A 19203-nucleotide genomic window follows, 5' to 3' on the forward strand; every position below is an offset into this window, starting at 1 on the left:
CATTAAAACCTTCCCGTGTCAACAAATCTGCTTCCTCTCTGACTCTGAATGGCTTTGCACATTACAAAAGGCTCATTGCTAACAGCCTTTTCCCTCTATCCTAAATTTAATCAGCCTAATTAGAATGAGTAATTAGCACTTACTATAGTTATGCGGTGCCTCTTGACAGAGTGGGAGCCCTTCATTCTAGCATTGGCGATCTGAATGGCTTCGAAACTGACAGTCGGTCCGTTTTTGTGATGCTGACAGCTCATTGATCGCTTGGCACAAACCGATGCTCAGAGGAGCATGAAAACATTTCCGACACTTTTCATTAGATGTCCGACGGGTGCAGAGGATTTGAGTTTTCTCTCTCTCTCTAACCCTCTCTGTGTAGCAAAGTAGTGAATAGTCGTCACTCAAGGACTAACCAGTGGTGAGACTGCATAATCAGGCAGGTAAGGTCTCCTCACTTATCTGTGTGTCCCTTTTCTAACCAATGACGCACAAGAGCTCCAGCACAATAAACTTCATTTATACAACACTTTTTATAGATACTGCAACTCAAAGTGCATTTTAAACGAGTGGAGCATTCGAAATTCTGTTTTCAGTTTTTTATTATCATTATGAATATAATTTATACACTGTACATCACTGCAAAATGTAACGGTGTCAACTAGTGTCAAGTAGTGCTGTTAAATTTAAAACTATTTAAAGCAACATTTTTTTTTAATTCCTGTATTAATGTCATGTATGCAATTATGACCTCCTATTAAATGATCAATTGCTCACATGGAATATTTGTGCTCTTAAATGACCAGATACTACAACTATCTATGTGAACTGCAAAAAAACTTACAGCTGAAACAAAAACTTAAAAGGTGACATCACCTGCACTTTTCTTATATATCTATACAACTTTAAACCTGAAGAACGGTCTCTAAATTTTGAAAAGATGCCAAATTCCACTGGTGTACATGACATTCTGAGTGGAACACAACAGTGTTTCACACGACAGGAAACATTGTTACACTGTAACTCTGTAGAAAAAGTATCACTGTAGTAAAAATACAATGTACAATGTTTTCATCATGGTTTTATAAATTATATGAATGAGGATGATGAAGTAAGTTTTGTGGGAAAAAAAAATATCCATGAATGAAATAAACATAAACATTACATTACATTAAATAGTATATTAATGATATGTTGTATTCTACAGAAGAATAATGTTACATTGTGTCAGTCCAGTGGAAACCCTGATACGCTATACTGGAAATACTGTTAAATATTTTCATAATGGAAATACCGTTACTCAGTAATAATGTAGTGGAAATACTGTAACACTGTAAACTAAATATTGTTACACTTAATCACATTTGTGAAAAAAAATTACATTTGAGTGGAAACAATGTTTTTCACACTATAAGAAACATTGTTACACTGTATCTCTGTAGCAAAAAATATTGTTACAAAGTATCATTGTAGGTAAAATACAGTGTAACATCACTAGCAGAAATACTTCTACACTGTTTTTTTGTCATTTGTAGCAGGAAAAAACTGTTACATTAAATCAGCGTAGTGGAAATACTGTTATGCTGTATTGAAAATATTGTTAATTATCATTATATTTGAAATACTGTAACTCTGTAAAATTGTAATGGAATGGATACTGTTACACTGTATCTTTGTTGTGATAAATGATTACACTTGAGCAGAAACAATGTTTCACACGATAAGAAACATTGTTACACAGTACCTCTGAAGCAGTAATATTGTTACAAAGTATCAGTGTTGTGGAAATACAGTGTAAATATCACTCTAAACTGCATCATTCTGTAACAGAAAATGTTACATTGTATCAGTATAGGAAACACTATTGTTAAACATCATTATAGTGGAAATATTGTTAATCAGTAAAATTGTAGTGGAAATACTGTTACACTGTAGCCGAAATACTGTTACACTGAAGCCGAAATATTGTTACACTGTATCACTGTACAAAAAAAAAAAAGTTACACCCGACCAAAAACAATGTTTCACACTACACTAATGTACCACTATAGCTGAAATAATATGATATCTGCAGAAATACCTCTACACTGCATCACTGCACGGAAATATTGTTACAGGAAACCTCATGAGGGTGACTTGACAGCTCTTTAGCGGAGTGAAGATGTTTATTTCTTTTAAAACTATGTGTCAGTCACACACCGGCTACAGAGCTCACTACCTGCCTATGAAACGATGTCCAAGCACGAGCTCCCTAACTTCAGAGAATGTCACAACCCGCTGATAGTGTCATCATCAACAGCGCGAATACGCCCTAAAGTTTAAAAGCGTGTGAATTTAGAGCCAAATGAAGGCTGTGGAATACAAAGAAATGGAATTCATACTCACGTTTTCTGTATCTCTCTCATTGACTGTAGGTAGCGGTGTTCTAGCTGACATTTTAATGTGTCTTTCTCTCCAAAGTGAGTGATTCCTGCAGTCCAAGTCCGTCAAGCTTCAGTTCGCAGGGTGGACAGCTGCCGGGCACCAGCCGATGAAGATCATGGATTCGATCAACATCAAATTCCAGCACAAATAAAAGATCCAGATTAATGCAATAATTTATCCAGACGCATAACGGCACAACAGGAGCAACTCCCCACAAAGATCTGGCAACCAACAGGTCATAACCAATATGCTGCGCTAGATTACTTTAATAAACTTTGCAAGAAGTGCCTATAGTAAACTCAAGCACAACAGTTCTCAGGCCCCTCGGAAACTGCACACAGCGTTCAGACAAGGAAAAGGGGAGGGGGGCGTCCGCTTAAAACCGGTTCTGGATCTTGATGTCAGCTTTCTGAATGCGCAGCTTCGTCCCTTGGCTCCAGACAATCTGCTCTAAATCACTCCAGGTTGATTAAATTCCTCCCATCCAGAAGCGTGGGGTACGCCAGTCCAGATAGAGCTCAGTCCAAGATGGCTGCGTGCTGGCTGATGGTGCCAAGCCGAACCCAGCGCAGCCGGAGGAAGTGAGGACAGAGGCGGCTGCACAAGCTCATTGGCCGGCGCGGCGCTGTTTGTTGTTGCTGGGGTGATTACTATGAGAAAAATGTACCTGTAGCACAAAAACCCGGCAAAATAACTTAGTGCTCCATGGTTAGATCGACCATCCCAGTGACGGTCGTGACCATGAACATGTAGGAATGTGGAAAACGTGTAACTAGAAAAAGTCAGTGAATGTTTTACCATGTTTTTGAACATGCACCATAGTAGGGGAGAGCGGGATATGTTGTCACACTTTTCACTCTATCTAACATTTACTAAGCACCATACATCACAATGGTATAAATGTCATACCAAATGAAAGAAGGAAGTCTTGGGCACATATGTTGTATTCATTACATTTTCATATCTTGTCTCATTACGGAGTTGTAGACTTGAATAGAGAATGTGCACCAGAACTGGAAATATAAACAATCATGCCTAGAGAATTTGGAAAAACAATTATTTCAATCCAAACAATACACATTTCAGTAAAAACACATTAAGTGGCAAGACCACTGTCTTGCCACTTAATGTTCTCTGGCTTGCACATAGATCCATGATAACTGAATGGAATGCTGCAGATAACTCGCTTAACTTAACATGTTTAACTCTGAACAAAGCAAATGGCACACATACACAATTCTGGCACACATACATTGCCTGGCCTGAGGTGCAAGCATCATGGGCCCATTTGTTGCATTTTACACATTTTACCCAGGTCTCTTTTGGACGACTGTTTGAAAATGGCTCCACACAGAGTGTTCCCCCCTCGCTTTCCTTTCTTTTGAAACAGCTTTTTGCTAGATTCAGCCTTATTCTTTTCTATTTCTAGTTGCTGCTTCACTGGCGTGTCAGTAAGAATTGCTGATTTGCGTCGTTTTCTTCCTTTGCTAGCTGGTTTTTGGGGGCCAGCTTTTGGATAGCATTGCTGGGTAAGGGTGAGCTGGTCATAGCAGAAGCATAACTAGGCAGAGCAGAGTTGGTGCTGGGGCCTGGCAGGGCAGGGTTCTGAATGGGGCGATCTTTGACATAAGATGGTGCAAACTTGGTTTCCAGAAATACATCTCTGTTGTAAGGTTGAACCCCAGCCACCCTAAAGCCAGCTTGAATGTTCAAGGGGTTGCAGTTCTATGTGTTTATTTGTACTGGGGCAAGTTGTCACATGTGACGACTTGCCCCAAAGTCATCGAGACAACTTGCCCCAAACTGACATGTGTGCTAATGTTGGCTAAATCTCAAGGTTAGCTCAACATAGCAGGTCAGCTAAAGTATCAAAAGACACGTTATTGTCTCCTCTATTTTGTGCAACATAATAATTTTTAACATTCATACCTAACAAAGTTGTATTGCATAAAATTTAAAGTGCAAATGTTTTACTTTTTAAGCCGAAAAATAAGAAAATTGTGCTAACCTCAGATTAGAGTGCTCTTGAGTCTTGACCACATGTGAACAGGAAGTTGACTATAGAAGAAGAAGTCAAACAAAGTGGCTATTTGATTTTTGAGATAGAGCCTCTAGTCTTGGAGTTATGAACAGTGTGGCAACTTACCCCGCTCTCCCCTACATTAGAGAACAAAGTAAATACTGTGGAAATAAATAAAATAAATAATTCTTTTGACTGAGGTTTCTTTTGTACAAGGTTGATAAAAGCTTAAATAGAGCTTAAGGCTTTTTAAGTAAAAACAAAACACTGTCATGCTGCATGGCAGATGGTGTCTGAACAAACACAAACATATATCATACCCACAAAGGCTATTTTGCTGGGGTTTTTGTTTCTGATATGAAAGAGGATGAGCTGCGTCTTTAGTTGTGCATATCCTCTGCTGTCACATTATTCTAATGAAGAAAGAAATGAAACCAAATATATACAGTATGAGCTCAGATTTGAACTGTGAAATTGAATTTCCTTGAACAAAAAAGTTAAGGGAACTTTCTCACATGATCACAAAAAAAGGTTAAGTCTCAAACATCCTCTTCCCAAGTTTAATGGCAGGAGGACCACTTTAAAAAAATACATATATGATAATAAATCATAAGGGTTCATAACTTTCGTCAGAAATTCCCTGATTTAAGACAATTTAAGAGTGATAAAAACTGTGTTCAAACTCACAACATGAACATTTTTCAATGTAGGCTATCTAAAAATAGCCTACTCAAACATCAGAGAAAGCAATCTTGCATTGAATCTAATTTCAAAAATATTTATGAAGTATGCATTTATTAATATAAATGTTAGAACGTATGTTGGATATTTTCCAGCCTGTTTACAATGCAATTAACTGATGGACTGATACTAGTGTAGTGCTGGATTGATGTCTTCAATATACCTGATCACTCACTGCCTCCTTGTGGTCATAACTGAGGATTTCTTATTTTGGTTATGATTTATGGCAAAAGTGTAGAATGAGGTACACAAGCAGAGTCGGGAGCAGCAATAAAGGAGATAAGACCAGATGGAGGGAATTTTATTATTATTATTTTTAAATATTTTCTTTTAATTTATAAAAACTAATTTTACAGTCCTCAAAATCCCTCAAAAATAAATGACCTCAGATAATACTTTCTGATACAAATAGTAAATATTCAAATAACACATTTAAAAATTAAGGTATAGTCTACTTAAAAAAAATTATAAATAAATAAATAAATTATAGCCTACTTAAATCCCACAAAATCTCTCTTTAATCTGCACAACAATTTAATGTACAATATACAATTTTTATTTCTATCTTCTTGCACAATTTCATGTACAGTATATATGTAAAGTTCTTGTACAGTCTCAGTTTGTGTATGTCTAGGCAACTAGGTATAGTAGTTATAGTATATGTATAGTCAGATGCTCTTTTTTTCTCTTATACTTGCATTGTTGTATGTTTATCTTATGTTTAACTAGTATGTAGCACCGTGGTCCTGCGAGACACGACATTTCCACACATGTAGCAGAATGACAATAAAGCTCAACTTGAACTTGAACTTAATTTCCAGACGTTCCAGGAATGTTTTGAGGGCTTATGATTTTGTTGTTTAGCAAATAAGTAAGTGAATGAATACACACAAACAGGTAAAGACTGGCTTTGTCGTGTGTAAAAAAAAAACTGAACATGGAGGATAAACACATCTGTATTTAAACATAAGCTTATTTCCATGGCTCATAACAACCAGTAATTCACTTATGTGATATTTGTGGTGAAACTTTAAAACAAAATCTTGGAAAAGGCTGTGTGGCTAACACCACTTGAGATTCAGGTCCAGGTTGCTTGAAAACCCTTAAAGGGATAGTTCACCCAAAAATGAAAATCTGATGTTTATCTGCTTACCCCCAGGGCATCCAAGATGTAGGTGATTTTGTTTCTTCAGTAGAACACAAACAAAGATTTTTAACTCAAACGTTGCAGTCTGTCAAATAATGGCAGTCAAAGGGACCCACGGATTTGAAAGTTAAAAAAAAACATACACAGACAAAACCAAATTAAACCCTGTGGCTCCTGATGATACATTGAGGTTATAAGACAAGTAACAATTGGTCTGTGCAAGAAATATTGGAATGTTTTGTGGCAGTATTCTCATAAGAGAACAGGGACAACCCTTTTAGACCATGCACGGGCGCGCAGACCATTTTTTCCCGTCCTTAAAATAGCAAAAGTGGACTTGGACACGCCCTAAGTGCACCTGAGCCTTGCGCTTTAGACCATGCCCATGATTTGTGAAACCTGATCCGACTGAATTGTTTCCAGCGACTCTATTTTTGCTATAGGCCTATACGAACACGACCTTCACGCGCATCTGATTGACAGATAGGCTACACACTCTTATTTTAGTGTTGTTGTAATTAATTAATTTGTGGATATTTCCGCTTTGTAAATTCACTTTAAAAACATAAAGTTAAAGAAGGTAAACTTCATCATTCAACTGAATTGTGCATATATGGCTATAGGCTACTTTAACTTCTCAGGTAATATCAGTGGTACGACCTATCAGATACGGCTGAATTGCAACAACAGTGGTTAGGCTACATACATATATTTAATTGTTTGATCAAAATTATTCCCAGGGACAATTTAGTCGCTGGATATTTGTAGGGACATGTCCTAGGGTCACCTACAACGCCTTTGCGGGGAATCACTTTTTTTCAGCTCACAATTTATGACATAGTCATCGAGCAAAGTTCATTTATAAGTGACCGGTCATCTTCCGCTGCAACAGGTGAGGGCTGAGGCTTGACTTTCCAACTTCTCCAGACATCCTCGCACTTCTCCACAGTCCTGGAAGAGCTTTAATCATGGCCACAAACCTCCAAGAAAACATATATGAACAAATAGAGGAGACTAACGAAAACGTATATGAGAAGCCGTTTGAGAAGCCGGTTGAGAAGCCGTATGAGAACATAAACAACAACCCAGAGCCGAAATATGAGAATCAAGGCGCGAGTAACGAAATTCCAGAGGAACCGCTGTACAGCACGATCAATCAACTGTCTCCAGACTATATGGATACGAGAGGAACATCTCAAGAGGAAGAAGAACAGTCTTCTCCCCCCAGTGAACCAGGCGAGCTGCTCGAAAGCGAGATCATGGTGGCCTCTCTGCCGAATGGAGATGTTTACGGTTCTTCATCTTTTGAGGAAACTGGAGACCCATGTGATGACCAGCCCTCATTGGTCCACGATGACCTGCTCATGGCTTACAGTCTCCCAGAAGACGGATCTCCAGAACCTGAGGAGGTAGTTGACTACAGCCTGAAGGATGTGGAGAACAGCGCCGTGGAAGAGCCAGCTGCAGTTCCTGACCCGAATCAGCCTAATATTGCGCTTTTTGTCAAGGTAAGGACTGTGGGTTTATGAAGTCTGAACTTTTTTATTTTATTTAAATAAAGAAAGAAGGCTTTAAATTTGGCGTTACGTGAGTCTGAAGTTCAGTTGGGTGTGGTTCGCAACAGCATTCATATTTCTGCCCACCTTTGGCCCATGAAGACAATTGTGAAGACAATCTGCAAATGAATGGTTAAACCTCTGTTCACACGCCCAGTTTCTTTTTTAACACTGAACCCCTATTTTTCCTAAATTATACTCAAATGTTATTTAATTTCATCATGTAAAATCAGGTATTAAACCAAACAATTTGTTTCTTTTTTTATGCCAAATTAAATCAAATGTATATATTTCTAAAAAATGTTTTAACAAATTTAATTACATTTGATTTCATTAATTTGATATTAAAACATTAACAATTGAGTATTTTTAAAAGAAAATGAAAACAATTGCATTTTTAATTCAATTATTTTTAAGACACCATTTAGAATTAAATATGACAAATTATACTAACAAATTATAATCATCATAATTTTTTTAAATAATAACAACAACAAATTTTGTTAAACTCTAATTGAAATTATTATTATTAATTATTATGTTTATTGTTATGATTCATTCAGGTAACATTTTCCTCTCCATCCATTAACTTCAATACGGTTTTCAAAAGTTTGTGTGCTTGCTCAGTCTGTATATGTCAGAATTAGACATCCTGAACTGATTGCATTTCCTTTGGAAGGTTCACTGTGAGAGGCAAAGTGAATAATCATTAACTTGGGGATCCGTTCAGTCATGGAAAGCAGGGTGAAGTCCTGACCTGAGTAAATCAACTCATGGCTACTCTTTGCTTTTGATAGTGGAACACTTTAGTCTGTGTACATGATCACAGACTGAGCAACTGTGATTGTGGAATTGAGACTTTCTCAGACGCAAGTTTATATCACATTCCATGAAAAATGTGTCACACTAACAAAGGCATTTTATTCATTCATAATTGAAAAATGGGATGCACTGACATAGATACATCAGGGCGCGATAAACATTTTGCTCTTAATAAACCTTCAGTACAATTCAAACATTACATAACTACTTTATGGCCACATATAGTCATAAAAAAGCAGGAATAAAGTAGTATAAGTTGTTGTTGAGCAGCACAAGGCAAGGCTGCTTTTATTACCAAACCTACAAGAGAACTCACAATAATTATTGCAAACAAAAAACAGCATTTGTCAAGTAAATGTTGGCCTTGGTTGAGAATTTAATCTTATTGGCTACTCATAAAGGCAGACGATTATGATCGAAGTTTACACAGCCACCTTTACTAAATGTTACAGATGTTGGTGGTTACTGATTAGATTCAATATTGACATTTTAAAATGCATGTTTACTTACATTTACAGTATGCAACAGTTGTTATTAAAAATACAAAAAATATATTTAAAATTCAAATCTATTTATTCTGATTTGACCTTAGTGGCCATTTTTAGCATCAGCAATGTGATAATCAAATAGAGGTAATCAGATCCTCCCACACAATTGCTAGATTGATTAGAAGAACATCAGGCTGTAAAATATTCCTCAAGTGTGACTTTGAACGTTTAAAATACATATTTGAAACAGTTTAAGCACTTTAGCTCAGCCAAAACACCCAGTCAAATGTGCACGATGCAGAAGTTAATTATTCACTGCAGAGATTACATTTAACCTGTTGGGCCATGAAAAAAAAAAAAGACTCATCTGTTACTGAGAATGTTTAGTTGGAGTACAATTCAGTGGCATTATTTAACTCATCTGGTGAAACGTGATCTTCTGTTGCACTCAGACACATCGTCAGTGATGTAACCAGCGGTCAGGCTGTTTTGTTTCCTTTCCCACTTGTAAATGAATATGCATTTATGTCAAAATTAAGATATTTTACTTGAGCTTTATTGTATGGAAAACCTGTGTATTCTTGTCTGCGTCAGGTTAAATTCACTACAACTTATTCATTTGTTATTATCTTTTTTAACAATTGATTAAATTATTAGTTATTCAGGCAGTTTAAACAATTGTAGACAGATTCAAATAAAATAATGTCACTTGCCAACTGATTCTTGTAGTGTTAATATTGTTATTTTACCAGTAGAGGAGGCTGTTCAGCCTGCTGTGATAAATGCTAATGCATCCACTTGTAGCACATAAATACCATTTCTGGAGTATGTTGATGTTAATTAAGTTACAAATTCAATTCATGTTCAACGTCTTTAATACTACGGTCCTTAATAAGTTGTAAAAGCATAATATGAGATTTAGGACAGACCTTTTTCAGAAACATTTTGATAAATGGCACCATGTAATGTGGTCATTATATTTATAGATACAGCTGTAGCATGTTGTTACCAGTGATGCTTTAGTATCATTTTAGATCAGCGATTCTCAAATCAGGCTTTCCTGCAGAGTTCAACAATGTTAATGTCTTCAGGATCACTAGAAAATCACAGATAGGTGAGTCTGATCAGGGTTGGAGCTAACTATAATAACTCTGTTAATTGTTCCTAACCACTGTTTGTCACAAATTAATTTATTCAGAGAAACTTACAGTATAGTTAAAGTTAATATTCACCACAAATAACCTGATAGTTAGATCACCTATATTTGATTACAATATGCAGTTATTAAATGTGCATTCAATGTTTTTCCTACATTAAATATATATTGCATATCCAATGCAGCACTTTATAATTTGGCAATATATTTATCCCACAGGTGCTTACAATATTGGAGACAAGCTGCATTGTAATGCACTGCACATGTAAAAGTATAACCGCAGGCTGGAGCTACAGAAATGGACCACATACACAGTAATAGTGGTTTACTTGTTGATTATCATTTTCACTCATATCTAGGATAGTCAGCTCTATTTTGGGAAGCCAACAGAGTAATCAGTCATTTCGCAGGTTCATATCAGTCACGTCCGAAAACTTTGAACGCAAATTCACGCTATAAACCAAAGCCAACTCATAAAATATTTAACAGGGAATCTTATTCTCCTGGGCTCCACAAGATGATCAAATATAACCTGCCGTTGCCTGCCAGCGTGCTGCCTGTGACTTGGACCGCATTAAAATTGCATGTGGCTCATTCCTCTACTCAGAGTTTCTGGGCCATGAACATGTCACATAGTTACACATGGACAAGATGGTGCAAGGGTTTAGTGGCAGAGACTCTAAACAATCTTTTTGATATGAAATTTTACCTGTGCCTATTTTAAAACATGCACCTTCGTAGATGGTTTCAATGCCATCTCTCAACATCACAGTTACAGTTTTAGTTTATTCTCATCTGTCACTCAAGCTCATCAGAGCTATTTGTGGCAGGGGCGGAGCAAAGTAAGCAAAGTAAGCCACGCCCCCAACTAAAGCTGCTCACGTATTCCCTCTCTTTCACATCACCCGTGTTTGGGAGAGAGCTAGATTCACCTTTCATCTGGGCTCGAGCTGACATCACAACACCTGGTGCCATTGGCTGCCTGTCAAGAGCAGAACAAACAGAATCTAAGAGAGCGTGTGGCTAAACGCTGACATTTAACCCAAAATATCTGCAAAATACTGCTGGGAGGATGTAGGTGACAGATCAAGAGAGATACTTAATCAAAGAAAGTGTCTACAATGGGAGACGGTCAAGAACCTGATATTGAGTTGTTTGTCAAGGTAAGGAGAGAAATCTAGCATTAGAGTGAGCTTTATGGAGTTATGAGGCTCTTATAAAGTCAGAGTAACTCAATAATCGTTCTAGAGTAACGTGTGCATATTTGACTAAGGTCAAGACCAGGCTGTAAGTAGAGTAATGTATGATTGCCAGTAGTTCTTGCACATTGCTTTATAGATTTTCGGTTATGTATAAAGGTCGTGTTAAAATAATATTCCCTCTGTAATTCTCATTCTGATGATTTTGTTAGAAATGCATTGCTATTAAACATCTGACCCATACTTATAAGATTAAGTAATTATATTTAAAAAAATTATATAAAAATGAATATAAATAAAAAATATAATAAAAAATATATTATAGTGGCTGAAAATTTGCATTTGGTCTAAAGGAAATTTTAAATATTTATTATTTTTTAATATTTTATACTAATTACAAATACACTGACAAATAAAATCAGTAATTTTAAATGCTAATATTGCAATTATTAGTGTTTGTAAAGATTTAAGTTAGCTTTAAGAAAATGAGCATTCACAATATTAAGGACTTATACCAATAAATGAACACACACACACACACACACGTTTGTTTTTGTGAAAAGTGGGGACATCCCATAGGCATAATGGTTTTTATACTGTACAAACTGTATGTGCTATTGCCCTACACCTACCGTACACCTAAACTTAGCCCTCACAGGAGACTTTCCCCCCAAAAAACTCACTCTGTATGATTTATAAGAGTTTTGAAAAGTGGGGACATGGGTCAATGTCCTGAAAAGTCACCATCACCTTGTAATACCTATGGCATACCTGTGTCATTAAACAAATTTATGTCCTCATTTGTCACAAAAACACACACACACACACACACACACTCAACCAATATATTGTGCACACTATCAGGTAGATGTAAGATCTACAACCGTTACCAAACTACTACTTTTTTTTCATCACACACAAATGCAAAATAATTCCAATTTTTAAAAGTATTATCTATCAATACAAGCTTATTGGATCTGAATATTATGGTAAAATGGCAGCAATATATGAAAAGTCTTTCCTATGAGAAAGCAAACTTACACACACACTGAGTTTTTCAGTTATGATTATATGATTAAAGCAGATGCATTTCATCTTCCAAAAGCAGCCATGCTGAAGCAAATTAATTAAAAAATAAATGTTAGAAACAAACAAATCCTCTTTCAGGCACTAATCTTTCTATTTAACAATATAAATCCTGTACACAAGGCATTGTCAGTCAGTCACACCCCGGTCTGTTTACAGCCCTGAACTGCCATCCAGCAGAGCAACCGGTCCTATAGCAAACGGCCTATTGTCCTGTGCTTTCTAGATCATAGCGGCTCATTGTTCTACATCCAGTTCTGTCTCTGTTCTGAATTTGCCAGAACGGACAGATGAGTGGAAATGAAAGTGCTCTGACCTTTCACATACCATCTGCCTCATTTATCTGACTGTTATTTTCTCCCATGATTCCTTCTGAACTGTCTAATGAATTCAAAATAGAAGTATTTTCACTATTGGACACCGTATACCTAGTATATATTTGACAGCACGCTCCTTGTGTTCTTCTTACAACCAGGCCTGCAGTTAATGAATGCAGTGTGCATAATTCATATTGTGCGTGGTATTATGTCACAGTGTAAGCTATATGGTCTCGTGATAGTGGTGCTGCTGTTTTGGGACACCTGATCTCCTCCACTGCTGAAACGTACAGTAGCAGTGTGAATGTGATTAGCACTGTCACTCACTGTTAACCGGGGTCATTTGTACTCTCCATAATGAGAAACATTAGTGTTGATCACTAAACGAGTTAAATTAGCACAACTGTGTAATCTGTAACAAATTTTGGAGTTAATGAAAATTATGCATTTCAATTAAGATTTTAAAATGAGCATAGGCACATTTGTTCTAGCTGCTTGTCCCAGTTTAGTGATGTCCAGTCTAAAGCAGGGTATATCAAAAGAGAGACGCCCTCTAGGAGGTCAACAGCGGTACTGCAGTGCTCTGATAAGTATTGAATATGATAATGAACTAGTGCTGGCAAACGATTAATCGCATCCAAAATAAAAGTTTTTGTTTACATAATATATGTGCGTGTACTTTGTATATTTATTATGTATACAAAAAAACACATATACAGTACAGTATTTACATGTATATATTTATATTCATGTAATTTATTTTATATACAAATATTTAATATATAAACATAACATTTCTCTTAAATATATACATGCATCTGTGTGTATTTATATATACATAAATATACACAGTACACACATTTTTTTATTAAACGCGATTAATCGTTTGACAGAACTAAACATTTATTTATTAAATTTATTTATTCATACATTTTTCACATTTATTGTGAAAAATAAAAATGTGTGTTAAACAAAAAATAATACATTCAGAATTTTTTTTTGCCTACTGTAAACTATGTTTTATGTTCAGGTTTGTAACAACTTGAGAGTGAGTAATGATGACAGAATTTTAATTTTTGGGTGAACTATCCTTTTAAGGCATGAAATTATGGAATCAATAGGGATTAATAATTAGGCCATAATAATTTTAGGGTTAAAACTGTTTTATAGGTTTTAGCAAAATTCCACTTGCCCACGTGTGATTTGTACCATTTTACAAAATAACATTCTTGAGTGAAATAATTCATTTCATATATCAGGAGAAGAGCATGGCATTGGCAATGCTAAGGTTATGGGTTCGATTCCCAGGGAAAGCAAGAACTGATAAAACATAAATGTATACCTTAAATGCAATGTAAGTCACTTTTTATTAAAGTGTCTGCCAAATGCTTAAATGTAAGTGTAACCATATATGTCTATGTGAAACACAATAATAATAATATTTAATATTTCAATGAACACAGCTCACCTGAAATATATACAGCCAACTTTTTGGAAAACCTCTGGTATATCCTATGAGATTTAGGGATTCAGATATTCATGTGATATAAAACACCTGCAGCTAAAAGAGATTTTATGAATACAGAAAATATTTAACACAATCCTTCAGAGAGTCCATTAAAACATTGAAGCAGCAGCAGGGGGCGCTATGACACTTTATCATTCTCAATCCAGTCTCTTCTCTCTAGAACAGGGGTGCCCAAACTCGGTCCTGGAGGGCCAGTGTCCTGCAGAGTTTAGCTTCAACCCCAATTAGACACACTTGAAGCAGCTAATCAAGCTCTTACTAGGCATACTAGAAACTTCCCGGCAGGCGTGTTGAGGCAAGTTGGAGCAAAACTCTGCAGGACACCGGCCCTCCGAGTTTGGACACCCCTGCTCTAGAACATGAGAACCGGTCTCCACCACATCTTTGCCTCATGTTATTGTTAATAAGATCAATTAAGACTTACTGATCCCTGGAGGTGATGTATATGTAAAGATGTGTCGTTGTGTTTGTAGGCTGGTTGTGATGGTGAGAGCATCGGAAACTGTCCATTCTCCCAACGCCTCTTCATGATCCTCTGGCTCAAAGGTGTGGTCTTCAACGTCACCACGGTTGACCTGAAGAGGTGAGAAGTTCACTAATCTGATGAATAATGAATAATCATATTATATGAATGTCAGTCACAAATGCCACGTCTTCACGTTATTAAATGACATTTCTATTAGATATTAAGATGGAAAAACCTAAAAATGTCATATACAGTGAGTTCTAAGTTATTAAGCATTAATATTGTTCAAATATAATCCATTTTCCCTGTCAAAGCAGGAAAATATAGTTTAGAATTTTCTCCTTTGGAAAAAAAATAATTTATTTTAAAATTATTCTAATGTCTAAATTTGTTATGCAATGCAAGGCTGGGATGGTTGAGTAATAAAATTAAGAAGCTCATAAAATATTATTATTATTATTTATTCAGGAAACCAGCTGATTTGCACAATTTGGCTCCAGGCACTCACCCTCCTTTCCTGACCTTCAACGGTGAGGTGAAGACAGACATTAACAAGATCGAGGAGTTTCTGGAGGAGGTTTTGGCACCACCGAAGTAAGCTCATTTTTACAAATACACTTGAGACGAATCGTGACTGTATAGAAACTCTAAACCTGCGGTTCTCAACTGGGTTTGCTTCAGGAACCAGATTTCATCAATCATGGCCAAACAGCACCACAATTGTTTAGCATACAAAAGTAAACAACATTTAAATCTATTACAGTACTGTTACCAAGAACGACATATCTAGCATCACAGTGCAAATTAACTGAAGAGGTTATCAAATTGATTTTATTAGCATTTATTTTAAATCAGCATTTAGCATCATTTTTGCTGTTGTCTATGGCCTATGAGAATCATTTTTGGATTAAAAGTCACCCGTTACGAACCGCAGCTCTAGACTTGTTTTGCAATGTAAATTGTATTAAACATCACAGTGAACTACAACTGTAAAGAATACTGACACGTTTTTCTATGTACCTTTCCTTGTGTCCAAGGTACCCCAAACTTGCAGCCAGGCACAGGGAGTCAAACACAGCTGGGAATGACATATTTGCAAAGTTCTCAGCTTTCATAAAAAACACTAAGCCAGATGCGAATGAAGGTATGCATGTCAAAATGGATCAAACTGATTGAATGAATGAATGAATGGATATATTGTTTTTTGGTCAGTACACTGAAACTGAGCAAAGTTAAATTCAGTTATCTCTATATGGAATCCATTGTACTGTAAACATCCTACATATTTTAGCATTGAATGTATTAGAACTGTTCTGGACTTGTGCTCACTTATTTTTAAGAGTGGTTGGGTTTTCAGTAGGGATGTGTCGATCGATATCGATATTTGGCTGATATTTTAAGTATGTCAAATATTTATTATAATGTGTTGTGGTCGATAACCTATGATGACTGATATTTGAAATATTTGCAGTTTCGCCAGAATTTAAACAACTTACATATGGAACTTGGTGCAGACAAAGAAAATGTTTTTTAAATAATAATTATAATAATAAATACATAAGAATATGTAATATTTGCACTACCTTTCAAAAGTTTGGGGTCAGTATGTTTTTTTTTTAGGATAATTATTTTATTCAGATTCAAGATTCATTAAATTGATCTAAGAGCACAGTAAAGACATTTTATAATGTAATAAAATATTTAAATTTCAAGTAAAAGCTGTTCTTTTGAACTTTCTATTCATCAAAGATTCCTGAAACATACAGTTGTACTGCTTAATATTTTGGGGGAAATAAAAAAAAAGAAAATATTTTAAAAATATTAAAAAATGTATATATATATTTTTTATTATATATCAAATCAAATAATCAAATAATTAGCCTTGGTGAGTATAAGAGACATCTTTAAAAAAAAATCTTATTCAAATATTTGAATGGGAGTGTGTATACTGTCAGTTTGAATGTATATATTGTACTAATAACATTAATAAGAAACAAATATATATAATTTTTTTAATATATGAAGAATTTATTTGCAAAACAGATAACTCTGTTTTTTTTAATGTTCAAAAATCATGTTTTTTGTTATCATGTTTTTGTTGTGTTTTGTGTTAGCTAGCTGTATATATATATATATATATATATATATATATAAACAGCAATAACAAAAAAGATTAATATAGACCAAAGCTCATATGGTCATCAACATATATATATATATATATATATATATATATATATACATATATATATATATATATGAAATGTATTCAGAATGTCTGGCAACACTAATTTAACCATTCACCATCAAATACTGTGCAATAACACACTGGTTAAAAAATTTGTGATGTTTTGTTAGCTCTGCAGAAGGGTTTGACAAAGGCACTCACGAAGCTGGACGAGTACCTGAACAGTCCTTTGCCTGACGAGGTAGATGCAGACAGCATGGAGGAGGAGGAGAAGGCCTCCGACCGCAAGTTCCTGGACGGGAATGATCTGACTCTGGCAGACTGCAACCTGCTGCCAAAGCTCCACATACTGAAGGTGAGCTGAAGTGCTGAGGGGGGACATGTCACTATAGCTGGCCTGCAGTGTTTGGGGGTAAGCAAAGAGGCCTGTATTACATGGACAGAGCTATCCGTTAGCGTGCCCATTCATCTCAATGGCAGTTTTGGCAGAAATTTGCACTCATGGAGGACAGTCAATGGAGAAGGTACAGTTTGCTGCCAGATGGTGTAATTAGGGGGAAATTGCTAACCAGCAAAACCTCAAACCATAATGAGCCATGTGATCTTTTAAGAAAAGCCATTTTAAAGAAATTCTTTGTGTATTTTTGTGACTTTGGAGTCCCCTAGAGTTAAGTGAATGGGATTCCTAGTAGTGATTACCGTATATTTCTGTACACTTGTATTTGTTACTGCCATAAATGTTTTTGAAGTCTCTTTTTCTCACCAAAGCTGCATTTATTTAAAGCAGTAATAACAGTAATATTTGTTTTGAATATATTTTCAAATGTAATTTATTCCTGTGATGCAAAGCTGAATTTTCATCACATGAATTTGTCACATGATCCTTCAGTAATCATTCTAATATGCATTATTAACTCAATAATCATTTTTGTTATTTTTAAAAGAAAACAGCTGCTGCCTAATATTTTGGTGGAAACCGCGATACCCATTTTTCAGGATTTTTTTCAGGAAAGTTCAAAAGAACAGCATTTATCTGAAACAGAAATGTTTTTGTGATATGAATGTCTCTACTGTCACTTTTGATTATTTATTGCATCCTTGTTAAATAAAAGCAATCATTTCTTTAAAAAGATGTCTTATTGACACAACATTTTAACAGTAGTATATGTTTTAAAAGTTTGAAGTGCAATGGTCTAGTACTATAAGCAAACATGAGCGGACATGTTGAGTTGTAATGCAATGCAGATGTATGTCCCCTCCACTTACAGCAGTGCAGGTCAAACTAAAGGCATCTTTAAATGTGAGTTACAGTTGTTTTTAATTGTAAGTATTTTCATTCATCTATTTTCCATCCACTATTTTGCAGGTCGTTGCTAAGAAATATCGGAACTACGACATTCCAAGTGATTTGACAGGCGTGTGGCGTTACCTGAACAATGCGTATGCACAAGAAGAGTTCACCAACACCTGTGCCGCCGACAACGAGATCGAATTAGCATACAAGGATGTGGCTAAAAGGCTAACTAAGTAAACAGATGCACAAATTTGACACATAGACTTGGGGTAGCTCATTTCTTGGGGAAGAGATGATGTTTTCCATGTAATTCAAAGCTGTTGATCCCGAACTACAAGTTAGTAGTCTCATTCATCCAGGGTCCTGATAATCAATAAGGACTGGTGCTCTGATATAATTATTATGAAATATGAATCCAAATATCAGCTCATATTCACCAGCTCTCACTCATCTCGTATAAACATTGTCCCAAGTGACTTTCTATTGTATCTCTATTTAAAGAGACTTCACATTACCGTTTTCTGTTGTTCTTCCTGTTTTATTCAGTTTATCATATCATGCACTGATTCTTGAGGGATGGAACAAAATGTCACACAACTTTAATTGTATCAGAATGAATTCAAGATTTGTGTCACTAGAATATTTACTAGAACACAAAGATTTAAATATATATTAAACTTATGAAAAATAAATATCCAAATAATATTTGGATGCATAAATTACCGTTCAAAATCTGAGGTTGGTCAAATTTGCAACGTCTCTTATGCTCACCAAAGT

At 35.6% G+C, this 19203-nt stretch overlaps 2 protein-coding genes across 10 annotated transcripts in view; one reads left to right on the forward strand and one right to left on the reverse strand.

Moving 5' to 3' along the window:
• Nucleotides 1-4481, reverse strand: part of mark3b (MAP/microtubule affinity-regulating kinase 3b) — a gene marked incomplete at its 5' end in the record, with an annotated part of 61084 nt that extends 56603 nt beyond the window's left edge. For 4 of the 8 annotated variants that reach the window (XM_079375279.1, XM_079375278.1, XM_079375277.1 and 1 more), the window contains one exon: nt 2380-2983. In XM_079375279.1, the coding sequence (XP_079231405.1) occupies nt 2380-2430 (51 nt within the window). Of the gene's footprint in view, nt 1-143; nt 255-2379; nt 3073-4426 lie in introns of those variants that run through there. The other 4 variants (XM_079375280.1, XM_079375282.1, XM_079375281.1 and 1 more) reach the window with 4 other exon arrangements.
• Nucleotides 4482-7208: 2727 nt separating this feature from the next.
• Nucleotides 7209-18811, forward strand: LOC306843677 (chloride intracellular channel protein 5-like). Of its 2 annotated transcripts, none has more exons than XM_079375291.1 (6): nt 7209-7834; nt 14952-15061; nt 15413-15538; nt 15982-16088; nt 17303-17487; nt 18499-18811. In XM_079375291.1, exons 1-6 carry the CDS (start codon nt 7295-7297, stop codon nt 18661-18663), a joined length of 1233 nt encoding a protein of 410 aa, XP_079231417.1. In that variant the 5' UTR covers nt 7209-7294; the 3' UTR covers nt 18664-18811. The 2 variants fall into 2 exon arrangements, with proteins under 2 accessions (XP_079231417.1, XP_079231418.1); XM_079375292.1 differs by lacking the exon at nt 7209-7834 and adding an exon at nt 11420-11511.
• Nucleotides 18812-19203: the final 392 nt, after the last annotated feature.

The sequence above is a fragment of the Barbus barbus genome (genome assembly GCF_936440315.1).
Source record: "Barbus barbus genome assembly, chromosome: 24".
NCBI classification, from domain to species: Eukaryota; Metazoa; Chordata; class Actinopteri; order Cypriniformes; family Cyprinidae; genus Barbus; species Barbus barbus.